This window comes from Pezoporus wallicus, unplaced genomic scaffold (genome assembly GCF_028554395.1).
Source record: "Pezoporus wallicus isolate ANWC-B61680 ecotype Strahan unplaced genomic scaffold, APGP_CSIRO_Pwel_v1 contig_3858, whole genome shotgun sequence".
NCBI classification, from domain to species: Eukaryota; Metazoa; Chordata; class Aves; order Psittaciformes; family Psittacidae; genus Pezoporus; species Pezoporus wallicus.
The window spans coordinates 1,345,385-1,360,139 of record NW_026638754.1 but is presented as its reverse complement, the minus strand read 5'-3'; the positions used below and the strand labels follow the sequence as shown (position 1 = coordinate 1,360,139).

General features: G+C 36.2%; 1 protein-coding gene across 4 annotated transcripts in view; it reads left to right on the top strand.

Moving 5' to 3' along the window:
- The window catches only part of TFEC (transcription factor EC), a 61,408-nt gene that overhangs the window by 35,054 nt on the left and 11,599 nt on the right, over positions 1 to 14,755 (top strand). Inside the window, exons 1-4 of one of the 4 annotated variants that reach the window (XM_057412190.1) lie at positions 242 to 354; positions 10,602 to 10,713; positions 11,573 to 11,626; positions 12,741 to 12,816. In XM_057412190.1, coding sequence (XP_057268173.1) covers positions 292 to 354; positions 10,602 to 10,713; positions 11,573 to 11,626; positions 12,741 to 12,816 — 305 coding nt within the window. In that variant the 5' untranslated portion in view covers positions 242 to 291. Of the gene's footprint in view, positions 1 to 241; positions 355 to 10,601; positions 10,714 to 11,569; positions 11,627 to 12,740; positions 12,817 to 14,755 lie in introns of those variants that run through there. The other 3 variants (XM_057412189.1, XM_057412188.1, XM_057412187.1) reach the window with 3 other exon arrangements.

Genomic DNA, 14,755 nt, shown 5'->3' with positions numbered 1-14,755 from the left:
GAGTATTTTTTATTTAGTGAATACTGATGTCATTTGGCAAGCTTTATAAGTTTATAAAATCTGCTAAAGTTCAAAACCATTTTAGAGAAATGGCTAGAGTAAACATTAACAACCTCATTTGCTTAGGTTGGGTAACTTGAAAAGACTTCACAACATCAATGAAAATGCTTTGACAATCACATTCTACACTAGATTAGTCTTAAAGTCCAAGGAAGAATCAAAGTTCACCTAAGTATATAATTTCTGCCTAGCACTCCCTGGTATCCATTCTAAGTTTAATGAAAAAGAAAAATGAAGGAGAAGGAACAGTTGGTAGCTATTGAGGAAATAATAGACTCCTCAAAAATAAAACTGGTGAGCAAAAATTTTCCTTGTCTTTCTTCAATAGTATAAAGGTGCTAGATAGGAGATTGTGTCTTCCAGTTACAGAGAACTAAAAATGAAATGCACAAACTGAGAACTTCTCAGGCCTGTTTTCAGCAGCTGAAGGTGTCTTTTGCTAGCACTGCCACTGCTGTTTTGAATGCCATGCAGTTGCCAGATGAGGGTTTGTTTTCAGTATTTCACACAATACAATAGTTTGAGGATGAAAGGGGCAAAGTACAGCTATCTTGTGTGTTCTAAGTACTCCAAATAGATTGGGTGTGAGTGTTTGCAATTTACCTCCTTCTGTAGAAAAGGTCTTTACAGCATAGAGAATACAATAGAAAAGGTCTTTACAGCATGGAGAATACAATACTTTGGGTCAGAATAACTGTGGTCCACTTTTACATTGCTGCAGCACTCAGAAGCTGTGCAAAATGCTCAACTAGCTCAGCTCTGTTTCTAACACTGCAAAAGCACTATGTCTAATAACTTTTCTCTGTTTTGGGGGTAAATCTCTGTGGCTGAAGGGAGCCTAAGACTCAAGCTTCAAGCAACTGGAGTAAATTTTTTCATAACTGTGAAATGAAGGCAAAGTTCCTTATTCCTCTTCAGTTTTCTCTTTTGGAAAGGTAAATAGACATAAATGGAAGTATTAGTTTACAGTTGTTTGTATGTAAGCACCTCTTACAAGCAAGGTCTTTACCTTAGAGCTGAACACACATTGAATGGAGGTAAGAGAAAAAGGTATATAAATGAAGTTTCTAATTCTTCTAATATGTACTTCTCATTAATTCTAAGTCCCTGAGCAGCAGGATCTGCAAGCACATTCCTGCTGTTTGGGGCCATCAGGCAGTCAACATAAAGCCCTGCTGCACATCCTTTGCTTCATGTCTCCTGTTGTCTGCATACAATATTGCAATACAAGACCTGAAGTCCTTAGTAGATGACAGATAATAAAGAAGGCTACATTAAACTCCTTGGGGTCTGTAGAGTACAGGTTATGATTGCTTCTGGAGCTAAACTTGACGAATTTCTGCCAATCGCATTTACATAGGGTAAATAGAAGACTTCTTTGCTTAGGGCAACAGCAGTGGCACTTACATCATTCTCCAGGCACAGTCAAGCTTCTTACTGCAACACAAAGCTAACTTGCAGAAAATACAAATATTCCTTAATGACCATTTTGAGAAAAAAAGACCACCTGAAAATTGAAAATACATTTTTTTTCTTAACCCCTGCTTCTCCATTAATTAAGGCCTTTTATGACCTTCGTTATATGTGTACAGTAGTTTATGGAGTAGTTAACTATGCGTTTATATTTACACTAGAAATAAACACTTGGGAATATATCTAAAATCAACCTCTAGAGAAAGGAATTCCAACCAAAATGAAACTCTGCATGGTGCAAATTAATCTACCTGAACACACTACATCACAGAAATCAGTAAAAACCTTACTACAGTGTATTCAGATGCTTAGGTGATACGTGGAATGTATGAAGATATGATATAAATACTGGTAATAGAGATGTTATCATCTATATTTCAGAGAAAATGACCCATATTCTAATCTTGCAACCCCCCCTGGTTTTCATTTGCCCCTCAGCCTCTATTTTTGATTTTTCTTGTGGTTTTGTACCGATGTTTGTTCATTGTCTTTACAGGAAGAATTTGATATATGCATTTACCTATGGTAGCCAGAGAAATAGAAGTAAGTTGGATGGAACCACAAATTAGTGCATTAGCTGGTGCTACTAGTGAAATAGTCTTAGTAAAACAGCTATCAGAGCTGTGGTTTAATTGTCATCTTTGGGTTTCAGACCCTGAAGGTTAGTAGGGCAGTACTCTTGTGATGTTTGATTTCCATCTGCAAGCTGGATGACAGTATCACAGCATTACTTCTGGTTCATGCCTGTTGTTAGTTTTGTAGCCAACAAAGCCAAGAACAGTTGAAACATATAATTAAGAAAGATAACTGAAGGAACAGAACTGTCCTGCAAAAGGCTGATTCTCCAGAAAATTCCTTTGCTTGGTCATATTTGATCAGACATTTATCTGGACAATGGAATTCTGTGTATATGATCAGGGCAGGAACGTACTTTAACTGGGAATATGAACAGAGTTCATTTTTCTCTGATGAATAATGAACCAGCTTGATGATCATTATTTGAAGATAAAAAATGAACCATTTTCATGCATAATATATAATATGTAATATAATATATTTGAACATTAAGTCTTTGGTTGAGGAATGTGTAGTTATGAACCATGTTAAAGATAAATATAGGAAGATACAATTTGTTCAAAGGAAAACAAGTCTGAAAGGGAAGCATTTGCTTTTCTGCTCTTCTCTTTAGACAATAAAAAGAGGAACTGGAACATTTGGGTATTGGTTATTACTAAAGAACGCTTATTTTCAAATAGAAGCATTTTGTATTGCAACTAGAAAAGGACCTAAAACATTTAGTTGCGAATGGAATCTTCCTGTTCTTCTCTAAAACCAGTGTACTACAACTTTTTTGGCAGTTGACAGTGTAAATACATATTTACAAAGAAAAAGGATATCATAGGTTATGTTTAACTTTCTTCAAGCAGCATAGCAGTTGCAAAGGAAAGCCAGAGATTGAACCCCAATCATCTGAGTATGACTAGTATTGAGCCACAAGATTATGCATCCTGTCTGCAATACCTTTGAATTAGATGAAAAGTCACCAGTTTATTGAAGCACACATTGAAGATACAAGAATTATGCCTGTTTTCCCATTGTCAAAAACTGGAAACACACAGTATATCAGATATTACTATTTAGAAGATGGATTTACAGTGACTGGGATATCATACACTTATTGATGAACTCACTATTTGGCTAAATTTGGTTCCCATTTTGAAGTTAATTTGAAAACTTCAGATACTAAAAAAAGGTTTTTTTTTAACCTGTCATGAACAAGCAGGAAAGGAATGACAAGAAATTAAGTATGTGGTTTCTATGTTTTGTATTCCAGTAATACAAATGCTGAGCAAGGTTTTACTTAATTTTTAAAAGGAACTGTAGACACAGCTCCAAATTTAGATTTCTACGTTTGGAAATCTGTGCAGTAATAGTGTAAAAACTTTGTAAAATCCCTGCTTTGATTTTTTAACTAAAATGAATAAACAAGAACTATATTCAAATGGATGGGTGCTAACATTTTTTGCGGCTAAGAAGGAGAAGCACCCTAATTTTACAGAACTGCTGTTGGAAGTGATGCTATCAGTTAGGTTCATGCGAACATGATTTAAGTGGGATATATTTACGGGTGGGAAAGAATAAAGTGTTGTTTAAAAACTCACATGAGAACACTTCATTCTAGATGCAGCCTGAGCAAGTACTAATTTTTACTAAGCACAGAAACAAATTTTCTCTTGCAGATATAGTGCTCAACCTTTCAGGTTAGGTAACTACATAGTTTCTTCTTGTGATAAATAGAGCAGCATGCATTATGCTTCCCTGCTATTTCAGTTTGCCAAGTCTGTAGGTGCAGTCCAGGCAATCTGATCACGTGTATTAGTGCAAGTGTGATTCTCAGAACTGTCTGTTTGGCAGAACTACTCTGGATGTATGCCATACTTCTATTACTACAGGAAATATAAGCATGTAGACACCTCAGTGAGTTGCATGTCTTCAGTTATTAACCCTGTAAAAGATGGTAGCAAAGGAAGGACTATTCCTGCAGCTTGTTGCACGCTTGCCTTCTTCTTCATGGGCTCTTCTGACCTGGGCAGAATGAAAACCTCTGGTAGCAGCAACCTGGGGGGGGGGGGGGGTGGGGGGTGTCTTGATCCCTCTGATCATACACTAAGGGTTGAGAATGTGACTGTGAGGAAACAAGACTCTGGGACAAATGATAGCTGGAAATAAGCCTCCACTAACAAGACAGCTAGCAGACAGGAAAAGTTGAAATTTAAAATTAAACAGGGGAAGCTCAGGTTAGGTATAAGAAAGAAGTTCTTTACTGTGAGGGTGGTGAGGCACTGGAACAGATTACCTCATGAAACTGTGGCTGCTCCATCCCTGACAATTTTCAAGGCCAGGTTGGATATAGTCTTGGGTGACATGGTTTAGTGTGAGGTGTCCCTGCCTATGGCAGGGGGGTGGGAACTAGATGATCTTAAGGTCCTTTCCAACCCTAACTATTCTATGATTCTATGACAGTCCATCCTGCTGCCTGTCCCAAGGTCCCTCAAGGGAAAGCAGACTAGCTGATGAATTGTTTTGATCTGTCAGGACAGTCCAGATGCCTCTGGTAAAAAGCTCTTGCTGTTCTAGGGTTTAGCCATTTTAGGCAACCAGAACATGTCAGGTGTCTGATCTTTAAAAAAGTACATACCCTCCATCAATTCCAATGAATGACATCCTTTTGGATGTATGGAGAGTTGTTTGCTACTGGAATTAGTCTTTTGAGCTAGTCCTGCATATCCAGGGTTTGTTGGTTGTAGCCTTCTATTATGAATGTGTATTAATAAAATGCAATGCAGACTGCATAGAAAAATCTGAACAAGGCTCCTTTCAGGTTAAGGGGGAAGCTAAAGAGATGATAAAGAATTTGTTAAAAGATAAGTTATTAATGAAATGCTCCAAGAATCAATCAGCCTCAGTTTATTTAATATTTTCATTAGTGACCTTGATACAAAAAAAATACATTTATGCTCATGAAATTTACAGAGGTAGCAAAAGTAGAAACTATTGCCAATACAAAGGAAGGTATCATAGAGGAAGAATGACTGTGATGACAGAATAGTATAAATGGAAGGAATGTAATAGTACTGAGTGCAAGGTCATTCATTTAAATACTAATAACAGGAATGTCTGCAGTAAGCTGAGAGCTCATTAACTGGAAATGACAGAGAAAGATCTGGTTACATTAGTTGGTCAGAGGATGACTATAAGCCGTCAAAATGATGAGACTACAAAAAGGAGATAAATATCGTCCTCGGATCCATCAAGAGAGAGATTTCCAAGAGACAGAAGGAAATATACCCTGCAGAATTTACTGGATACAAAACTTTTAGAATGCTGTAAACAAATAAAGGTGTCCACTCTTCAGTAAAACTAACCCGAAGCAGGAAAGATAGAGAGGCCCATTAGGACACATCATAGCATGGGAAGTCTGGCTAAAGAGGCATTGCCAGTTCAACTTGCAAACCAAGGACTTAAGAGATCTATGGTCACTCAAAATAATCACATAGGGATGTTATGAGATAAAATAAAATTTGTCTGTGAATGGCAATAAAAAGAAAGTTTTTTAACAATAAGTTGCAGTCTTTCCACTTTTGGAACATACTCCAAATAAAGATATTGGAGATATGAAATCTAATTGATTTTAGACAGAGCATTAACGGTTTATGAAGTGGATTATGCGATGATATGTTAAATGAACACAATATCCAGGAACTGTTTTCCAGACTGGGCATATTTCCACATTCAGCAAAATTTTTAAATTAAATAAAATCTAGCTGACTTAGGAAGAGGGGTAGGGTGTTATTTTCTAGCTGTGCAACATTGACAGTGATAAAGCCATGATCCTTACAGACTTGAATGTTACTATAAGACAAACATGTCATGAGAAAATTAGCCAAAATGAAAAAATATAGTATGTGATCATGTAAGTGACACTACTGTGACATTGAGATATCTAGGAACTATAGGTGAACAGGCACAGACAACCTGTATCCAAATATTTTATTACCATATTGAGAATCTTTCCCTTTCATTCCTGGAAGATATAGAAATGTTGTTTGGTTTAAGTCTTCCTTGAAATTACATATTTACCAATGGCTGCCATGCTGCGTGATTACAGCTGTCCATTGCTAAACATCCATGCAGGTAACGAACCCTTAATGTTTTCCAGACAATGATGCCTGCATAGCAGTTCAGACCCAAGTATTGAATATAATAAGCTTCTCTGTACGAGACCTTTATAGTACTTGTCTTGGAAATTGCCAGCAAGCACATGGTCACAGGCTCTTGTGAGATGCTGCTGATCTGAAGCCAGGTACTTACTCAGGTTCTTCAGCTGAAGTTGTCATTTATAATTGGTCTAAATTCTAAGTTGAGCATCTTTCCAGACTGAGCCCCATGAATGGAAATTCTCATGTTCCAGTCTCTGCACACAGGCATTGAAGATCCCTTGACAGTTTATACAAAAGGAGGGACGTTAACCCCAGTGTCCTTGCCAAATGCTAACTTTGTTAATTACAGTCTGCTTTCTTTAATTCTCCTTGCAGTTTTAATTAGATATGGTATTATTCTCTTCCTGTACCACATTGTCACTGGTTATTCCCATTTAACCATTCACTGTGTTAAAGGTTGTTAATCTTTTGTCCAAAGCTAGCTGTATTTTAGAACTAGAAAAAAAAAGCTAATTATATACTGCTATTTTTAATATGTGTGTCCTCACCCCTTCTGAGCCACTTGTATCTACATTCTCAGACACACATACATAAATATGAGTATCATGAACGGAAAGGCTGGAAATTATGTGACTTACCAGGACTTCTCAGAACAACACAGGTGCGACCTAATGCAGTTCATGACACCTGCAGGGTAAATAGATTATTTCCCAGAACTTTTCATACCTAAATGTTTCCATATCTCTAAATTGAAAGCAAGAACATGCTTTTGACATAGTGTAATCATCTGAAGTTTAATATGCTTTGGGGTTCATCAGGTGTGACAGTTCTGCATACTTGTAATATTATCATTGTACACATATGATATAATCACAAATTGCAAATAAATTGTACTTTTAGTAAGATTGTATCAGATTTTGTAAGATAATGTCAATGTACTTATTTATCTTGTAATGTAGAACTGGAAGCTACTTGAAGCCTGAATGCTGCAAAGACTATCCCTGTTTACATGACATTGTAAGAAATACATTGCATTATGTCTATATGCCATGTCCAAACATCTAGATGAACTTTGATACACAATCTATATAATATATTATGCTATATATTTTAATTTTATACTTTCAGAATTAGTTATTTCCCAGATGTCTGTATTTGTAAAAAAGCTTCCTGCTATAACAGACAAGAAAAGTATCTCTCCTAATGTTGTATCAAAATTGGACAATTTTTATTTTAAGATTGTTCTCAGTGTTCAGTCATGTTAGCAAGGAAATTGCTTGGGATCTTCCATGGTTGTTATCAATGCAGGGCAAATTCAGTTTCAACAAAGGACTTTGATATATTTTTTTATTTTTAAAACTCTCCCATAATCAGAAATGTGAATATTTTTCAAGAATAATCCAGTCTGGTTTGCTTTGTTCTTATGTGATTTTAAAATGAGAGTGTATTTGCAAATTTTCACATTCAGTGCACAGTGAGGTGTCATGAGGAGGTACATGCAGGAGAAACCCTGCAACAGTCACACCTGGCTTTCTTTAGAGTTAAGAAAATGCAGGTGATACACTACACTTCACTCTAAGTGTCCAAGACAGGTCAGATTAATCACCTCCTATTTCTTCTTCTGATCCCGAATCCTGACATTGACAGTTATTCCTTGTGCACTAATTCATAGCAGATATTTCAATGTGTCACCATAGCTGTAGGAAAGAAGTGACTGTCAAGGTAGTCTAATTTACTGGTGCTTTATACCCAATTTGCCCTACTGCAAGTGTGAAAATGCTATGCTGGCTAACTGAGAATGAGGACAGTGCGTCAAATGGAGATCACCAGTGGCTCTACTCTATCCATAAAGAAACCACTTATCCATTATAGTGGCCACTACAATATACCTGAGATTTCTGCTAAATACACAGAAGAAAGTAGTGTGATTAGCACAACTTTTTTTGAGCAGAATCATCCAGACAAATGCTGAAGGGAGACAGCAAACCCAGACCTGGAAGGGATAAAGGTATCAATAACAGAAACTTTTTCTGTGTGTGTCCTTTTTATGGCCAGCTGAGTAAATTGTTTATTCTGTTTTCCAATCCTTCAGCACGGTGACTGAGGTGATGACAGCCTTAAGAGTCAAACCATTCACTATTCCTCAAAAGTATCTTAAGTATGGATTATTAAAACCAGTTCTACTAGTCATACCTGTGATTCTGACACTTAGAAATTAATGCTTTCAAGATAGGGAAATGAGTGAGAGTTTTGCATGCAGTCTGTGACAGAGCTGTTGCATAGGGTTATTCTCCAATGTCCAAGTTCTGAAGAATAATTTAGGACAGTTAGCATTAGATCAAATTTCTCCTTAATGGTATGACAGAATGATGCTGGTTTTGACACTCTTAGTGATTAGAATCCTGGACTCCTTTGCTCTTCAACATTGCTTCCCAAGGGACTCTGTCAGTCTCCTAAACAGGCCAAAATCTGCCCTCCAAAAGTTCAAGATAACAGTTCTGCTGACCCTCTTCCTTACTTCTCCAAGAGTTGGAAGAGCTATCATCTCATGATCACTGTGCCCATGACAGCCTCCAAACACCACATCACCCACAATTCCTTTTCTGTTCATAAATAACAGGTACAATGTAGTTGTACTATGCTTGGAAGAAAGAAAATGCAAAGGTGAAGCTGCAGTGAATTCAGTATTACTTGTCAGTTTACCACTCTGGAATGAAACTAAGGCGCTTAATGTGAGAATGCGCTTAGAATTCAAATCCTACATATTAAACATAGCTTGTTCTTGAGTAATACTCCACTGAATTCCAAGCATTCTTTTAAAAAGTATTTTCATTGAGAGATCAAATATGTAAGCAGGTTTTCAAAATTGACTTGGTGTTGTGATTTCTAAAGGTATTTAAGAATTGACAGCTCTCTTAAGTAATAAACCTCTATCTTAAAAATTAATGTTACTTATATGTATGAAAAAAAGAATCCTGATTGCTTCAGTTCATTGCAGTTTATACAAGTGAGAATTTAAAACAATCTGGGTTCTCAGATAATTTAGTAAAATTATAATCAGAGTCTAAAAAAAGCTGGTTCCCAGCAGAACTATGGGTGGCGTCTCAGCGAGCTGTCTGAAAAATTCCGGGGTATTTCAGGATCCATGGGTGCAGAGCATATCTGTAAAAACATATTTTTTTGTCTATGAAAAACAATTTTCTTAAAGAAAATGCTGTTTCATATCAGTATTCTTACCCCCAATTTTTATCACTTTTTCTTCCTTTTTATTTTTCCTTTTTGCTTGGCCAGGAGGCACCAAACTCACTTTCTCTGCCCTTGTGTGGTGGCTGCAAAAGAAAAACTTTCAGCACAAACATTATACGCATGATAAAATGAAAAAGATGTGTTGCTGTTATTGGCACAGAAGGCAATAAGAATGCAAAATTTTTTTTGCATGAATCTCCATTTGGACTTCATTATACAGCTGTTTGCACATGAAATTATATGTGCATAAGACAATGGTCAATGCTGAAAGTTTGGTTATATGGTCATAGAAATTGTGCAAAGCCTGAACTGTTGTTCTTTACTGAACTTTTATGAATTTTACAGTTATTTCAGATATGTAAAATTATTCAAGTAAAAGTAATATTTGGATAATTATCTGGAATCAACAGACACATACTTCAGCCCTACTTCTCTTTAAGCACATTCTATAGGTTTATTTAAATAATGTTATATTACATTTCTGAAGGTAATGGTATACATGATCTTACATGTTACGGATCATAAAACTATTAGGTTATCCTGTCTATCCTAACAACAGCACGATTTCTTTCCTTAAAGCAGTTTCTTTGATATTCTGTCCACTCTAATTTTAACTATTACATCTAACTGGGTCACTGAATCTTCATACTGCTAAACCAGGCGCAGTGTGAAGTAGCAATTCAGAGTTTAGTGTTGTGGTTAAAAATTCACTGGTGAGTAGGTCAAAACCAGCAAGGTTATTTTCACTTTCATCCGAATTGATGTTTGAAGTGCATTTGTGCTAATCCTGTTATTGGAAAATAAGGTATGGAAGTAATCGAAAAACAGACACTGGGGCCATATCCTGCCATCATTCTGCATCTGAAACCCACAGAAATGGCACTTAGAAAGCTGCTTATGTAACAGTGGCAGGCTATGACCCTTTGTTTTCAATTTTACTTAATACTACATAAACTTCCCCTTTTGACACATATACACAGTTCCTTCTAATTAACACGACTCATATTCAAAGAAATTTGCTCCGTGTATTTATGTTCTTTAAAACTTTCAAGTTCTTACCTTATTTAATATTTTTTTTCTTTCCTCCCCTTACTCCTCAAGCTATCTAGCAGCATTTTGGATATATATAACAGTGACCAGGGAATGGCACCAGCTAACATGGGTCTCACAAATGCTTGCCCAGCTAATCTACCAGTAAAAAGGGAACTCACAGGTAAAAGAAGTCTGAGATTTTAGTATTTTATAATTGCAGAAGAGATGGTTTGTCTCTTAGAAGTTGAATAAATCTTACCTATGAAATAGATGTCCATAACTGAATTCCTGAGAATTTTGCAGTTTGTAGTTTCATTTAAGGAAAAGAACAAAGACCGAAGAGAAACGATTTATTCTGTTCTCTTTAGAAATTCAGAAAACATGTTTGTTCCCTGATTTTTAGGAACTTCATGCTTCTAATAAAACTAATTATTTTGAGAAACATAGTGGATTCTTCCACATTTGGCTCCTGATCGATGGTATAAATAAATTATCATCCATTAAATTTGTTCCAGGGTAGAACAAATGGTTCTTTTAAAGCCTTACAATAAGGCTATTCAAGGTAAATCTATATTAATGGATTAACAACTTTAAAAGTTACATTCAATTAATCCAAAGAATGCTAACAACCATGTACAGTTTATTAGTGTCGCTCAGTGGAAACAGTGAGTTTGTTCAATATCTTACAAATCTGATTAACTCTTGCATTATGGGATATACAAATTCATACTCACATTAGTGTTTTGTAAGTTTTATCCTGATGTAAAATACAGTAAATTGGAGAAAAGTACCCCACCATGTCATTTCTATATTCTTAAATAAAAAATGTGCAATAGAAAATCCTTAACCTGCCAAACTTACTCAAAATTTAGTACCAGTAGAATATAGATTAGCTTATGATCTTGTATAATAACAAAAAGAGTAATGAAGTAAAAAGACTGGAAAGCTGATCTTTGCGACAAGAGGCCATTTTGAAAATGTGAAAGTACTGAAAGTGCAACTTCAGAACTGTTTTAATAAATGCTACTTTCTGTCAGAAGCAGATACACGAGCAATGGCAAAGGAGAGACAAAAAAAGGATAACCATAATCTCAGTAAGTATATGTTCATCTTCCACCTAATTAAATGGAATGTATGAGGAATACAAAAATAAAATACATTAGCTGCCATGTCTCTGCTCTTCTTCTACATCAGCAACTTACCAGGGTAATCAAATTGAACTCCGTCTGCAAACACAGCCAACCACAGAGATTTCTTCCTTGAAATTAATTTTTTGCAAATTTTGACTTTCAAAATACTTGCTTATTGTAATTAATTTCTTTACGTATCATCTCCTGCTACTAGTTTTTATTCTAAAGTTGTACATGTAACCTGCACACTCTACTTTATGTTGTCTCTAAGAATTACAGTGCAAAACAGACAAGAAAGGAGGCAGATGGTGAAAAAACCAGCAGTGAAAATCCACTCTTCACACCTTATTTGCTGAAGCACCCAAGTGAGAGGCTGTATCTCTCTAAGGGTGATGGGAAGCAAAAATATTTGCAGAGGATATCAAGCAATCTCTAGACACTTAGTTGAGCACTTACACTTGGGGAAATTGTAAGTCACCAAAGGAGATCAGGGCAGGACACACAGTGCTGACTTTGCTCTGATACACAAGCCCCTCAGCTGCTGTAGGCTGGGATACACTTCTCTTTCCTTTATGAAGAACAGTGCGGCCATGCACACATATTAGCTATTGCAGTTCTAGAGGAATAGTTTCCTGCACTTTAGGCTTAGAACATAGTGAAATTCATAGTTCAGTGTCTAAATATTAAAAATGAGCACTGTTCAAGTCATCTGCAAATTCCACTAAGGTGAAACTCCCTTGTGTGGAAACAGAGTGGAAAATGGATACCTAAACATCAGAATAAAAAAAAAAGAAGTGTTAGTTCATGTTTAGACAATATGTGACTATTTCATTTTCTAGGAGTCTAGTTGTAAATGGGGGAGAAACCTTTAGGTAGGGTAAAATAAAAAAATAGTACTAATCATGGAGTTTGTCCTGTGAGTAAGTCAGAGGCAGGTAAGAGATCGTGTTGGAACTTTTATTTGAGGAAGATTTTTTCTGTACATCGACTGACTTGTTTTTATCTAATTAAAATGTTTTATGTTCAATTTCTCCAAGAATATTTCACCATAAAAATAGTAACTCTTTCTTTTTAACAGTTGAGAGGAGAAGAAGGTATAATATTAATTATCGAATCAAGGAGCTTGGCACACTCATCCCCAAGTCTAATGATCCGTGAGTTCAACAGCTTTTCCTATAATAAAGTTTATAGTTTAAATATAGGGGTGGTGGAGGGGGAAGGAGGGAAGGAGGGGAAATAGGAAGAATGGGGAAAAGACAGTTGCATACACTAACTATAGGACTGAGTAATGGGAATCAAAGTCTTCCATGCTGGGTCGCTGGCTCAGATCAGGCTGTTAAAGCAACAAGCCTCTGACAGATTTCTGGGTCCTGTTGGAAAAACTTATGTGAAAGGATAATAAAATGAAAGTAGTTGCAGGTGTTTCTCACACCAGGAAAAAAACCACCACCAACAAGCCCGAAAAAACAAAATCTAAACAAAACGTAAAATAGGAAAAAAATAAGATAAGCCAAACAACAGAAAGTCCATCACTCTGCTCCTAGGAGCAATTGTGCGGTGTCTCTGCCGAAGGAAGGAGTGATGCTTTCAGCCCTTGACATGGGCCCTCTAGTGGGATAAAACAAAATGCGTGTTGTCACTGCATACCCTTTGCCTAAACACACAAAAAAAAATCAGCTTGAGTCTGTAGATTGAGCACTTTTCAGAAGTCCTCCACTCAGCGCAGGGAAAACACCATTCCTAAAATGCAAGGATAAAAATAATAATTGCTATAATTGCTACAATATTATAATTTTATAGTAATGCTTATACTTACAGTAATAGAAAATGCATGTTGCTTAAGCGATACCTGCATTCCCTTAAAGCTTATATTTGTCATCAATATGAAAAAAGCCTATTGCAGGATTAGCAATACCAATTCAGAGTGATATTTAATGCTGATCCTTAGCCTTGTATTTCTCATGTTACTCAGGGAAATCTTAAAACCATGCACTAGCATGACTCTAACTTGAATAAAATTGGTTATACAAGATTTTGTCTTTACCATTTGCATGTCAATAAAGACTTGCATGATACTTCAAATGAAAATATCTATTGATATTTCAGCCTTTGTGGGTTTTTTTTCTTTTTCTTGGGACTAAGAAACTTCTGAGTGTATTAAGGATTTCTACAACAATATAAAGCTGTGTGAGACTTACGTAAGTGCAAGGTTGGAATAACAAGCCACTGGAGTGAAATCATCAGAGAGAAAGTTAACATAAATCCATTTTAGAGAACTCTCAAATTTGGCTCCTTCAACAGCATCCACCCAAGCTTAGATAAATGGGCATGTTCTTGTTATCAATATAGAATTAGGTATCGCTGCTGAGTTAAAATAAAAAGGGCTTTAAGTACCTAAATAAATTTTTGGCCACATGTGATCCATTGCAAACACAGAGTGGTAGAAGACTTTTAATTTTACTGGTGCATTTTTCAGTATTCAAGACCATTTGGGCAAGTGATTGAAAGATTTCTCAGAAAAACAGTGGATGGCACTGTTGGTTTGCAGCTATAAAGCAATACTGAAAGCAAGTTATACTGCAATTAGAAATGGACATGAGGTATAAAATCCAGTTGTGATTTATGATTGCCTACAGAGGTGAGTCAGTTACATGCTTTGGTCTGGATTCAGCTTTAGGTTGTGAACTTACTCAAAATATTAATGCCTACAGCAATCACTTAAGTTCTTAAAATGAATGATCCGAACTTAAATTTTGCTCCAGTAAGTGTATGATGGATTTTACCCCCAGATTTTGATGGTGGCATTGATGAAAAAGCTTCAGGTATAGAACCTGAAAACACCGCCTTTTCTTGTTTCAGTCTGAAAACCCATGACTGAAATAATCAGCGTGACAGCCCCAAAGTGGCTCATGTTTACAAAAGCAGGAGGTGAACTTAAGTGTCTCATGTTCTGAGGACTGCTGTCTTCAAAAGGCTGGTAATCAGTACTCCTTTTGAAAATAGGTTCATTTAGAATCTTTCAAGCTGGTGTTTAAAAAAAAAAGAGGCATCAAAAGGTGCAGGATGCTTTTGAAGAAGTAGCTCATAACTTTT